This window comes from Chelonia mydas, chromosome 7 (assembly GCF_015237465.2).
Source record: "Chelonia mydas isolate rCheMyd1 chromosome 7, rCheMyd1.pri.v2, whole genome shotgun sequence".
NCBI lineage: Eukaryota > Metazoa > Chordata > Testudines > Cheloniidae > Chelonia > Chelonia mydas.
The window spans coordinates 27640120-27654001 of NC_057853.1; the positions used below are offsets into that span (position 1 = coordinate 27640120).

General features: G+C 39.2%; 1 protein-coding gene across 6 annotated transcripts in view; it reads right to left on the bottom strand.

Moving 5' to 3' along the window:
- The window catches only part of CACNA1D (calcium voltage-gated channel subunit alpha1 D), a 321562-nt gene that overhangs the window by 136458 nt on the left and 171222 nt on the right, over positions 1-13882 (bottom strand). For all 6 annotated transcript variants that reach the window (XM_043551625.1, XM_043551623.1, XM_043551627.1 and 3 more), the window contains exon 9: positions 4756-4925. In XM_043551625.1, coding sequence (XP_043407560.1) covers positions 4756-4925 — 170 coding nt within the window. The remainder of the gene's footprint in view (positions 1-4755; positions 4926-13882) is intronic.

Below are 13882 nucleotides of genomic sequence, written 5' to 3' on the forward strand. Positions count from 1 at the left end.
TGACTTTCAATGAGATTTAGGCTCATATGTGCCTATGTCACTTTTGAAACTGGGACTTAAGGCTTGTCAACACAAGTTTTGTACTGATTTAGCTATAATTGGCATCTAAACACTGGCAAATTTTTAAACTGATAGAGTTAAAATGATATGAAAACTGTGTAGGCACCTAAGTCACTTAAAGAGCTTTTGAAAATTGTACCCACTGTCTAGAATCTGGCGTCCTTAACTCCCAAACAAGCTCAGCTAGTAGCTAAAATACATGGACTTTTTTATTTACTTTGCAGGCACTAGGGGAAAGATCTTTGGTGATGCTAGAGCTCCACTAGGAACAGCTGAAGAAACATGAGGGGGGAAAGTGGCTTTAAGATACCTTTGCACTCCCTGATTTCTAGGGTTGCTGAAGGGCAATTTTGGGGTTCCTCTAAATTACATCTGGCTGCAAAGTCCCACTACAGCTTGGGAAATCTTCAGCTGGCCAGATCTGCCAGCTATCTGGCTGCTTTCCACAGCTGGAACAGTACAAAACAGCCAGAGGACGAACTGAAGCTCTGTCCCTAAGTGTCTAAAAGCTGAAGGCATCCAAAGGAGACCTTATCAGATCAAAGACAATGCAGTACCAATGGAGTTCTGATAAACACATTAGGGTCCAGATTTTCAAGGAACTCTCACTGAAGTCAATAGGAATAATGAGAGTGCTGTGGTGATTAGTTAGTCCATTTGTACAGGGCTTTGAAAATGTAACCTGCTAAGTGCTCAGCAGCAGAGTTGTATTGTATTGGTTGAAGTGACTCTCCTCTGGCATTCCTCATATATTTCTCAGGTTATCAATTTCATTTCGACACAGTATAAATAACCATCCTTGCCCCTTAAAGGCTGCCCATGGTCTGAACATCAATGTCAAGGTTTTCCTCAAAAATGTGTTTTAATTTCTTTCCCCCAAAAATTCCCTGCCCTGAAAGTATCTTCTGACAATTAACATAACCTAAAATAACATAATCATTAACAATGTACAGACAAAGGCTGCCCCATTCTTTCCACAGGTAAGTAAAGACATGGTTCTGCTGTATGGGGGAACCTAACCCACCGGGAACCCATTCCCAGATCTCCACAGCCTGTTGCAAGCCACTGAGCACTGGTCTGGGGCAGCTCTCTCTAGGGCAGTGAAAGGATAGGTCTGAGATTAGGACAGGCTGCAGAAGGGATGGGATCTGGCCACTACGTCTGCATACTGCATGGGTTTCCTGGCCAATAACCCCATTAGTGGCTGCATGGATGTACAGCACCCTGCCATTGATTTGGGCAAGAAGATTGTGACCCTGTATAGCTCCCATGCACATGGTCTGTTTTCTCAGGATTTGTTCAGTGACCACCGTGACGTTGCACTCCATATTTTTATAAAAATATGTTTATAAGTGTGGATATGATATAACTGGAATATGCTTTATGCAAAAGATCTCTTGTAAGGTATCATTACAAAGCTTATAATCTACTGAGTGTGGTCATCCTATTTGTATGAATGTATCGTTCTTGTATCTGAAACTAGGAATATGACATATAACTCTGAGGTCCTATTGTAATTATGCAAAGTGTGGGCCATTAATGTTGGTTTGGAATCTTGATGGCTCCCATTAACTAGGACAATTGGTTGTAGATGGCTCTGTCTACTTGTAAGCCTTCCTGTATACTGTGTGCCAGCGAGTGGGTAATGAAGTCTCACAGGACATGTGAACATGTCACATGATACTGGAATCCATCTTTAACTTGGTGCTTTCCCATTTAGAAGGAGGGGGGGAACCCAGAGAGACACAAAGGATTCCCACCTTGTGCCAAAGCTATAAAAGGAGGTGGAACAGAACAAAGGGGTCCCAGTCATGTGGAATCCTCTGCTTTTCACCTAGATGCCTGCTGGAACTAACAAGAACTATACTGGGGAAAGGATTGGGCCCAGACAAAGAAGGAGTCTAATCTGTGAAAGAAGCTTATTGAAACATCTCTGAGGGTGAGATTTACCTGACTTGCGTATTTTGGCTTTATTTTACTTGGTGACTTACTTTGTTCTGTTTGTTATTACACCAGACCCTCGCTAGAACGCAGGATTTGGGATCCATGCGCAGTACCGCATTAACGTGGGGACCGTGTTAAAATGGATTCCAATTAAAGTAATTAAATTTGGGATCCATGGCCAGGACCGCGTTATACGCAAATTCGCGCTATATAGACGCGGGTTCCAGCAAGGGTCCGGTGCACTTGGAACCACTTAAATCCTACTTTTTATTCTTAATAAAATCACTTTTGTTTATTATTGAACCCAGAGTAAGTGATTAGTACCTGGGGGAGCAAACAGCTGTGCATCTCTCTCTATCAGTGTTACAGAGGGTGGACAATTTATGAGTTTATCCTGTATAAGCTTTATACAGAGTAAGATGGATTTATTTGGGGTTTGGATCCATTGGGAACTGAGTGCCTGGGTGCTGGAGACAGGAGCACTTCTTAAGTTGTTTTCAGTTAAGTCTGAAGCTTTCGGGGGGTCTGTGGGTGTGTGTTTGCAGCAGGCTAGCATATCTGGCTCAACAAGGCCCAAACTGGCAGAGAAAACGGAGACTGGAGGCCCAAACTGGCAGAGAAAACGGGCTCAGAGGTAGTCTCAGCACATCAGGTGACAGTCCCAAGGGGGTCTCTGTGACTGAACCCCTCACAGACACCATGTGGACCCCAACTGTACTCTCTAAAACATACAAACTTCTTTTATATCTTAGTCTTTTATACTGACACCCATTACGCCAGTATATGAGTGCTTTCCACATAAGATCAATAGCAATAGCAATGCCTAGTGAACTCCAGACTGTCTCTGCCTCTTCTACCTTTCAAGGATTAAAACTCTGCATGGGCTGTCTTTTATACATACACATTACCCCTTTTAGGTAACAGCACCAGCCCAAGCTTGCCTCCCACTCTCCCATAGTATCAAGGATAAAACTCTGTTTCCTCTAAGACAGTAACATGGGTTCAGACTTTATTGGCACTGTGAACCAAAAAGTCTAAAATTCTGGAATCTGGAACTCTGGGGACAGGAGTTAGCCTAAATATTATTTTTATGTGGCAATAAGTTCCAAAAACAAAAAAACGATTTCAATAATTTTCAGGAACAAACCATGCAATATTTACCAGTTGTGACAAACGTTATGCCTGGAAATCATTTCTAGCTACAACGCTGATTTGCAAATCAATGAAGTATTACACTGATGTTCAAAAGCTAAGATATCATTGAAATATTTTAAACATATGATAAATATGTTTAAAAGAATGCAGTTTTTCATAATTAAATAACAATACTATAATAGCAATATCAATAATAATGAATATGTATTAATGTGATATGGAATACTGTTCAGTTTCTGTCTATGACAAATCACTCCTTGCCAGATTCTGATACCCCTATTTATACTGAATAGTATCTTGCTGGGTAAATAGCTCCCATTGGTTCCAGTAGATCTATCTGAGGAGTACTACTCAACATAAATAAGGGTGTCAAAATCTGGCCCTCAACCTCCAAGGGTAACTGCATTTCGCTATGAAACCCCACAACAGAAATATTCTAATTCCACATGATCATTCATCCAAAGCATCATACATTTCATATTAAGACTTTAACCACTACTTTGCAAATAAAGTAGAAAGTATAAAAACCTTTCCATTAGAGGTATATTTGAAATTTCTGAGTTACACAGACAACTAGCTGACAACTACAAACCATGTACAATTGTTGCAAAATCATAAAATTAACATCTTCATTGTAGACATTTCTGCTAAGACTTTTTGGTGTAGAAGCATTTGAGGACTGTCATGATATAAATCTGAATGTGTTAAAACATTCATCGTTACCATTGACATTAGTGCAGTACTTTATAATAGGTGAACTATATAAAGTAAGCAACAGTGATCTTTTTTTAATGTTGACTAAAAGTCCTAAAGATTTCAAGTATTTCACCTCAAGTAGACACTCATAAAGATATTTTCATATACCATGCTTAGGGCTTGTCTACATAGTACATTACTACACAGCAAATTGGTGCACTGTGGAGTCATACCCTGGCTTGCTGTACAGTAACCCACTGCCTAGACCTAGCCTTAACTGCTAGACAGGAGGGGATGTCTGAGGTGAAATTTCTTTCCTCACAGAATTAGTGGAAACGATCTTTTTTAACACAATAGAAGGCTTTAACATTTAATCTTTAGGTTTTTCTCAATGTCTCCTATTTCTTGGGCTTTGAATGTGGAGTTAAGAATCTACTTTTTTCTGAGCCATTTTCTTCTAACTCTAATACACACAGCCACTGACAATCATATATCCCTTTTGGCTATGCCAGCAAGAGTCTAGATTTGAAATGTCATTGAGATGCATGCAATTTGTATAGCCACTATTATTTTAGAAACCAAAAATAAAATAGACAACCTTTATAAAACAATGCTTTTCAAACCTTGATAGTGGGTATCAAAATAGAGTGTGGATCATGGTTTGTACAGGAGTAAAGCAGGGCAAAATCTGGGGATATGTTTCCAGTCCATTTTTTTATGGCAGTAGGTAACCGAATATTTTATTAATAAAGATGTGGATGCTCAACTAATGCATATTTTTACACAACACAAAATTAGTATAGTAATATTTGATATGCTATATCCTCTCCCTTATATTAACTCTTCTCCAAGCAGTCCAATTATCTTTCAGTGGGAGTATAACATGTAAAGAATACGTACTGTTCCGTTTGCCTTCTTCATCACCCTCCTCCTCATTCTCAGGGTCAATGTCTTCTGCCTGTGTAATCCAATCTAAATATCCCTTCAGATCCTCTTCAAGCTGCTGCTTTTCACGCAGCTTCTGAAAGTCCCCTCGGGCTTTGGCTTTTTCTCTTTCCTTGGAAAATTCCCTATTGATTTCAGATAAAACAGAACAAATATTGATTATAAGGCTGCATGGCATTTTTGACCAGGAATCTACATTGAAGAATAGATATTGACACAGCAAAAGAACTAAAGATACTATACAGAAGATTTGAAAGATTCGTTCAAAGCAAGACTGTGGTGCTAAAAGTTCATGACAAATTTCTTTCAAGCTACACTTTTCATAACTGGTAATAAATACAATTTATAAAAATCAAGAATTCTATGTATCAAAGAGTACAGTTTCTATGATTTTGGCCTCTACACTCTTTGAAGCCTCAACTATTGTGAAGTTTAAGTCTAATTAAAAAAATTAAGCATTATTCTGTCTGGCTCCACCACAATTTATATTCCCAGTTTTAGCAGTGTACTCCCCAACTGAACTGAGGGTACTTGGAGAGAGTGCTGCTTCCAACACAAAAAGTAGATGCTGGTTTAGAGTTGCCCTCACCTTTGTTAACTCTGAGTTAGGTGCTTTGCCAAAACTATTTATGTCAGTACATGTCCTGACTATGCTTCACAGACAAAGGATCTCCGTTAGGTGATCTTACTTTCCATTAGGTCAAGTAGAGAGGTTGCTCAAGATTTTGAACCTTTTTCCCCTTTATTCTCTGTGAGAAGGCCTCCCAAATCCTGTTACTCATAAATCAGGATTATGCCCTTTTGACTGGTTGTCCATTTGTTAGGAAATATAATCTATCCAGTATAGCCTGTTGTGATTCCGTTCATCCCTTCTGCCACTGCTTATCATGAGATTCTCTTCAAATGGTGTGTGGCTCATACTCTGCCCTTACTTTTGCCAGGGTGTTACCACAATGACTTCCAAGTGAAGTACTTTCTTGCAACATGTTCTTTGACACATGGTCCACACAGGTTTTTGAGACACATCATGCAATATCATGGCTGTGAGCTCCAGGTCTTCCTTTGCTAGAGTGTTCAAACATTTTCTAAGGTGCTTACGTACCAACAGATATGGTACTTGTGTATAAGAACCATCGGTTGCAAATAGGTCAAAAGTGATAGTACTGTCACTATAGTCTTCTTGCAAAAGATCTGAAGGGTCCTCATCTTAAACCTATCATTGGACCTAGTTTTATCCACAGGTAGGCTGGCAACTCTTCCATTGGATTCAATAGGAGTTTTGCCCTTCTACCAGGGGAAGGAATTGGTTCCATTATTTGGGAAGTGAAGCATACTCTATTGGAAAATTTCCAGCCAGTTTGTGACAGAGCACAAAAGAAGCTTAACAAAGAGGTATTAAAATAGGAAGCTCCGAAATAACACGGGCTAGATTGTGCCTGTTCGGCTGGCCCACATTTACATGGGTGATTATTACAAAAGAAAATGCCCGATGTTCAGGTTTCACTTTAAGGAAATGACATTACAGCTTGGGAAACGACTAACTGAATTTTTGATTCAATCGTTTATAAAAATATTACAACTGCTAGGTATTAGAAATTAAATAAAAAGGTTTATATCAAATGTAGGTATGCAGACCAGATATTTGTAGTTCAATTCCACTTCTAATCTAATTTATAAAATCTAATAGTGATCAATACATTGCACAGGAAATGACAGAATAGACAGCACAAGCAAATGAACATTGCAAAAGAAATGTCCACCCACAATAATCCCACACTGGCCAATTTTTAATGTCCTTCTATTAACATTTTTGTGTGATTTCGACTTTCTCTACAGTTGGACTGGCTACAGTTACAGAGAGTGAGGGCAGGCACTATGCAAACTTCCTCACACAGCTATGCTACTGCATTTCAATGTTCCCATTATGCTAGTTCTGACAGCTCTAAATAAGCCTTAGGATTCCGTTATTTAGTAATTTTATTATATGGACAAATGTCTATTGACAATGACAAGTAGACAAGTAAGCTCGTTTTCATTTTTGTTCAGAACTGGGATTTGAACCCAAGCCAATGTATTAATACACGGAGGGCCATGTCCTCAGGTCCCAACTCAGCCATTGCTCAGACAAAACTTTCATGGATTTCAGTCAGAGCAAGGACTTCATAATTGATCTTGCTGCCACTTATAATCCATAGAGAAGGAAAATGCAATAGAGAGATATATAATATTAGCTAGCTAATTAACTATTTGTGCCTGCCCAGCGCTTAGCTAAATACTAATATTTCCATCCACAGTTCTTGCAGGAGACGAAAGGCAGGCCCAGAATTGTGCTCACAAAATAAGGAGGCTGGGTTGAGGCTTTGCTTAAAATCTGGCTTTTCATGTGCAGTTATACTCTGAAAAGTGACTGGGAAATGGCATTGTGGGGTTCCTAGTTTCTTGAATCTATGATTTCCAGGTCAAATTTGCTCAGTTTACAAGCAAAAAGATGTTTTCCCTAACTACCAGCCCTATAAATTTTAACATGGAATCTGAAAGTCAAATTGAGCTCTTTTTGCTCTTGTGCATTATCACAAGTAAGGATTTGGCAGTGGGAAAATACTTAACATTGTTGTTGATGATGAACGTACACGCCAGAAAAGAGAGCGGCGCACTGTCCCAGTGTGGTATTGGCTCTGCAGTGCTAAGAGGAGTAACAAGTAGCAATGACTTATTTTTCTTGGTAAGCCTGGAGACATAACTGGGAATACACACAAGTAGCAGCAGGAGCAGCTTTAGGGGAGCGTGAGAAGGTTCCTTACATTGTCATAAGGAAGAAGATAAAACATGGCGGATGTATGCATTTATAAACACACACACATTCACATGTATATATCTAAAATCAATCTGGGCATACACCAGCAGTAAATGCTATACCAGTAGCCAGCATTTGCAGGGTCAGGCCTTAAAAGATAGCATACTTCAAAAGTGGAAGAGCCATTAGTGAATCGAAAAATTGCGTTTAACTAGTGCAAATACAAATGGCATCAACGTATCTTCTGCAAATTAGATTCTGCCCTCAGTTACACCACTGTAAATCTAGAGTAACACTATTGAAGTCAATGAAGTTACTAAGATTTTACACCAGTGCAAGTAAGAGAAGAATCTGGCCTTCTGTATTTTTAATAGAATACTAATTTAGATATTTGTGTTGAGATAGATTTATTGAAAGTTAAGAAAATTAATGACTTTCTGGAAAGAAAACTGCAGACTTATGAGATGGGACCAACTCTTGGGCAGTGCACACAGGTTCTTGCACAGTGGACCTATGTCCAGTTTAGCAGGATGGATAAAATCCCTCCCAACCCAGTGGCAGAAAGTGGGACAGCCAGGGAGACACACCCTGTGGTCTCCTTAGGAGAGGAGTTTTGGCCAGTGAATTTGTGTAGCCCTGCGTCTGACGACCCACATTCCTCCATCCACTTTATTACAGAGAGTGCCAACTGGGAGCCATGCTCCCTGATGTACAGACAGTGCAGAGTCCCCTTGGGCACAGGGCTGTATTAAGGAATAAGTATGGGCACATACCTAAGGCTTCCGCCCTGGCTATGCCATTGAAATTGCAACTTTCATTCAAAAATAAATTGTTTCTAGACCTCATGGTTGCCAAGAAAACCTTGTAAAAATTACCTGAGTGTAAATAATGCAGACAGCCTGAAACAATAGTTCTGAGAGGTATGAACTGCCCTGTTCATCTTAATAGAGTATTCAGCTCCATTCTCTGAGTCCTCCCCCTGCAGAATCTTCTCGGTTGACTGGAGGCTGAGTTATCCCTCACCCATACAGAACCCAGCCTTCCTGAAGACAAGGCACTGTAGTCCAGTGAGGGAACTGTACTCCAAAGAGGAGCAGTGGCAAGCCACCACCAGCCCAGCAGACGGATCTTGTGTGGATGGGTGGCCCCTGACACTGCTATTCCAGGGAGAGGCATGATTATGGGGCAGGGACATAACCTACTTATAACCTTCACTAATTTATTGATAAGAAGAACCTGTCAAAATATGAGCTGCAATTATTTTAATACCGTTTAAAGAATTGTGAGAATATGTAAATAAATCTAAAAAATAAATAGCAGAGTAGAATCTATTTAGTTTTCTCCCATTTTGAATGGTTGTATAATTTATAGTTTGCAGCGTTGTTGTTGCCGTGTTGGTCATGAGAGAGATAAGGTAGGTGAGGTAATACCTTTTACTGATGGAAGGGACAAGCTTTTGAACTTCACAGGAAGAGGAAGAGCTCTGTGAAGCTCAAAAGCTTGTCCCTTCCACAAACCGAAATTGGTCCAATAAATGATATTACCTCACCTAGCTGTTCTCTCTGTATAATTTACACGTGAAGGAGACCAGTTTATACTGCTCTTATTCACTGTCGCTTTCCATGTAAATAAAAGATATTTTCTTGGGATTCACACATGATTCAACTCCAAACTATATATATTTGACCCATTATTTCAAGAGCAATGGCATTAGTATTTGGTTGAACGGTGAGCTCAATAAAGCAGCTGTACTTGTAATTGTCATGAAATCTGGAAACGTATATTCAAGCATAACACAAACCATCAGTGGCAGACCCAATGTGGGAAAAGATCCCTTTGAATTTACAACATTTCCATAAAATCCCTAGACTGTCCATAGTCCCTGGTAAACCCCAGTGTCCACCTGACAGAAGATAGTCTGGATTTATGCTGACCTTTGTGGGAATGGGAGCTACAGCCGTATTGATAGAGAAAGCAGTGGGAGCCCCCAGCTAAATAGGAGAATATGATATCCTCACACTCTGAATTTCAACTGTTACACCCTGAAAATTTTTTCATTCCACATCACATATTTCTAAAAGGTAGGGATTGTTAATACCACTAGATTTACCAATGCAGGCCCTCCACTGCCAATCCTACATTTTAGTTTGCCAACCGACAAAGTCTACACTGGCGTAAACTTCCTCAGAAATTTTCCCCTTTCGGTATTTCTTTTTTCTTAAAGGAACTACTACTTAGGGATATGTCAAGATCTGAAAAGTTCTTCCCCATTAAATTTTTATACAAAACTCAGTGACCATAGACAGTTTAAGAAGCTTTCATGAGCCCCTCCTTAAAATTAAACCTGTTCTCTCCATCCTTTCTCAGTTTGGTACAGTTGTTCATTAAGGGCTGAAATTCAAACACAGGCTGTAATGAGCAATTTTAGTATAAATTTTATGTCTCTTTATTTAGTGTAGGTTTCAGAGTAGCAGCTGTGTTAGTATGTATCCGCAAAAAGAAAAGGAGTACTTGTGGCACCTAAGGCCACAAGTACCCCTTTTCTTTTTGCGGATACAGACTAACACGGCTACTACTCTGAAACCTGTCATTATGCAAGGCACTGAATTTAGCCGTATGGAGTGGAAATCAATCAACTTCATGAAAAAACTCGTACAGATACAGACAGACATCATCTTCCTTTCCAAATGCAAACAGATGGACATCATACCAAAAGGACTGAAGGTAAATATGTTAGTCTCTAAGGTGCCACAAGTACTCCTTTTATTTAGTGTAGGAACTGAATTTTGTCAGCCCCCATCAGAAAATACTTCCCAGTTAATATGATATCACAGGGACAATTGTTGAAGAACTTATCCTTTTGAAGCTAGTATCTTTTCTTCACATGAAATGACATATTAGGAAATAAATGTGAGTTTTAATCAACTAAGAACTGCAGAATTTAGCCCACATATTTTTAATAAGATATGTGCAACCATAGGTAAGGTATTGTGTTGCCAATACTGTATGACATGGAAATAATAGAAAGCCTCTTACTTTTAAATATTACATCTAAGTTTGGTGTCAGTATATTACCTTCCTAGAGTGGCACAAAAGTGTTCCATGAACTGCTTTGGGTCTTTTCGCAAAGCAAAAATATTAATTGTTTAATTTATTCAAGAATTAAAAAGCTCTTCACATGCAATCACTCCACTTTTGTCTTTCACTTGATATTGCAGAAACTAAATATGGAGGCATTTACTACAGCTCTTCCCAGTTAGGACTTAATTCAAAAAAATTAGATTTGGCATACACAGAACATAATCCTGATTTATTAGATGGTATTTTAATGAAGCTGGAGAACACCAGCACTCGCTTTCCATTTACTACTCTCCACCAAGCAACCCGAGAGGAGATACTTTAAAAGGGCATCTCCTTTTACAAAAATGTTTATGAAAAAAAAGCCACTTAGCAGATCTGTCTGAGAATTAAGTGCTTTATTAGAAATTTTAAAAAGTTTAATTGTTTGGGCAGACAGGGTCATAAGTCCTTTAGAACAGTGGTTCTCAACCAGGGATACATGTACCCCTGCGGGTATGTAGAGGTCTTCCAGGGGGCACATCAACTCACCTAAATATTTGCCTAGTTTTACAACAGGCTACATAAAAAGCACTAGCGAAGTCAGTACAAACTAAAATTTCATAGAGACAATGACTTGTTTATACTGCCCTATACACTGAAATGTAAGTACAATATTTATATTCCAATTGATTTATTTTATAATTATATGGTATAAATAAGAAAGTAAGCAATTTTTAAATAATAGTGTGCTCTGACACTTCTGTATTTTTATGTCTGATTTTGTAAGCAAGTAGTTTTTAAGTGAGGTGAAACTTGGGTTACGCAAGACAAACCAGAATCCTGATAGGGGTACAGTAGTCTGCAAAGGTTCAGAGCCACTGCTTTAGAAAACCCTGTTTTCTTCACAGAAGGCTGGTTTTAAGCTCATATTGGATACAGAGGGTACAAAAGGGGCAGTTCTTGTTTCCGTAATTTGCCAACTTAGCTGTGGGTCTGCTATCCCAGGGGTGGTATCTCTTGAGAAAATAGATACCCTGGTGTGCTGTGGAATCAAGACAAGGGACTTTTGTTGGCTGCTGCTAAGACTTCTTGATTTGATCAATTAAGTTGTTCAGGTTTGCTTCATAAGAGTGATGGATATATGGTGTTTCTGGGTGAAGCACTATTGAAAGCTGCTGCTATTGAAAGGATCAAAGTAAAATAAGTCATTTAAAAAATGCAACAATTGGCACGGATGCTACTTCTAGCAGCACTTCACTCAGGGCTGAACCAGCTACTAACTTTCACTTTTTATTAAAATAAGTGCACGCGGGGAATTAAACACAGTCCTGTACATACACAGTTAGGTTTTGGGGGTTTTGTAAACACAGCGTAGAAGTCAGGCATTGTCATGGTGAAGCATGACTGCAATTTATCAGTGGGGGGAGTTGCAGCAGCATTCTATCTCCCAGATTATGATGTTTTTCACTTTTATTTAAAAAAACAGCTGATCATGTAAGGGAGTGTAATTCCCTTCCTGGGTCTCCATTTACAACCATGTGTTAACTTCAGTGGAGTTGAATAGGTTTAACTGAATGCAGAATTTGGCTGTATGGTAAGTTTTCTGTCACAGTACAATGGTGAAAAAATCATCCCTTAGACATACACACCTGGCCTTCTCTGAAGTTAATAGAAACCATGTTTGCATGTGTAAGAGTAGAATTTCGCCATATGGGATTAGCTTGTTATCACTATCGTCTTCATAGGTGTCCTCCCCCAAATTTGATTGGGCCAGACTCTGCTTTCACACCAGTGTAAACTATAAACTTTGGCAAAGTTACTTTGGGTTACATTAGCATGTATGAGCTCAAATTCTGGCCTATTGCCTGTAAAATCTCAGTTTAAAAATAAAGCTCTTTTAATGAGCATTTAACAAGCATATGAGTCAACAAACTTCTAATTTTGTTTTAACTCCTACAGTTTAAAAACAGCCAAACTGATTCCTGTTTCATATTTTTAAACACAACATGCTCCCAGACTAAGACTTTATAGGCCAGCATGCCTACATTGCGAGGGATATCTTTTTGCAAGTCTGGCCTAATGAGAAACACTTCTACAAAATCTTAAAATCAAATATGCTTTTCATCAACTTCTCTATTTTCCTTCAAAGTATCTTCTTCCTTCAAAGTAACCTGCCTTTTGATTAGTGACCTATTCTCCACCTAATTCCGATTTCCCCTTTTTCCCAAATACAGCACCACTGAATCAGGAGACAAAATCTGCCTGTAACGTGACTGTCCATTGATCAAGTTCAACATGATCGTAATTTGTAGCACACACAGGTCCTTAAGTGAGCTGTAGCTCACGAAAGCTTATGCTCAAATAAATTTGTTAGTCTCTAAGGTGCCACAAGTACTCTTTTTTTTTTAATAATATTTTGTAACCAGAGTAAAGCTTTCTGAAGTCCTGTCTACTCTACAAAAGGCAGCCTTATTATAACTGAGTCAAAGTCGGTTGGGTTCACAGTGCAGATGTGAGATCACTGAGTACAGAATTGCTTACAGATTCCCCTTCAAGAATCCAGTGTATTTAGTGACTGGACTGGCAGCTTTGCTCCTTGCTGAGTGAAAATGTCTCTCTTGTCTCTTTGCCAAATGAGGATCTGGAGACTGCCCCTGATCAGTGTATCTATGCAAGTACAGTACCACCTGCAACGAGCAATGCTGAGGCAGAAGCATACAAATTGCAGCAGTGTACATTCATGCTCTGACACTCTGGAGCAATTATTTCATGCCAGGTCTTTCTAAAGAAGCCAAATGGTTCCTGCTTCTATGCATAAACAGAGGTTCTCTCTTTACATTGGGATAGATTTTCTGCTGTGGGGGAGCATTGCTTAGCATAGCAGAGTGGAGGTGGGGGACATGCAGTCTGGGAGCTGGTTACAGCTCTGATTCTCTGCCTGGTTCAGCCCTAACTCAGGGCAGGTTAGACCAACCTTTATCTCCTAAATGAGAAGAGCCAGAACACAGCACTGAGAACCACTGATATAATCTACCCAGCCATCAATGCAGATTCCTCAAATTCCCATTTGTCTGAAGAGAGGACTCACATAATAATGGAATTTTTTGTATTCACATATGTACAATGTGGATGAATTGTACACAGAGAGGGTTTCAGGGAGTAGTAACCAAATCAATCAATGAATTAGCAGACTCAAATCAGACAAAGAATTCAAACTTTAAACAGTAC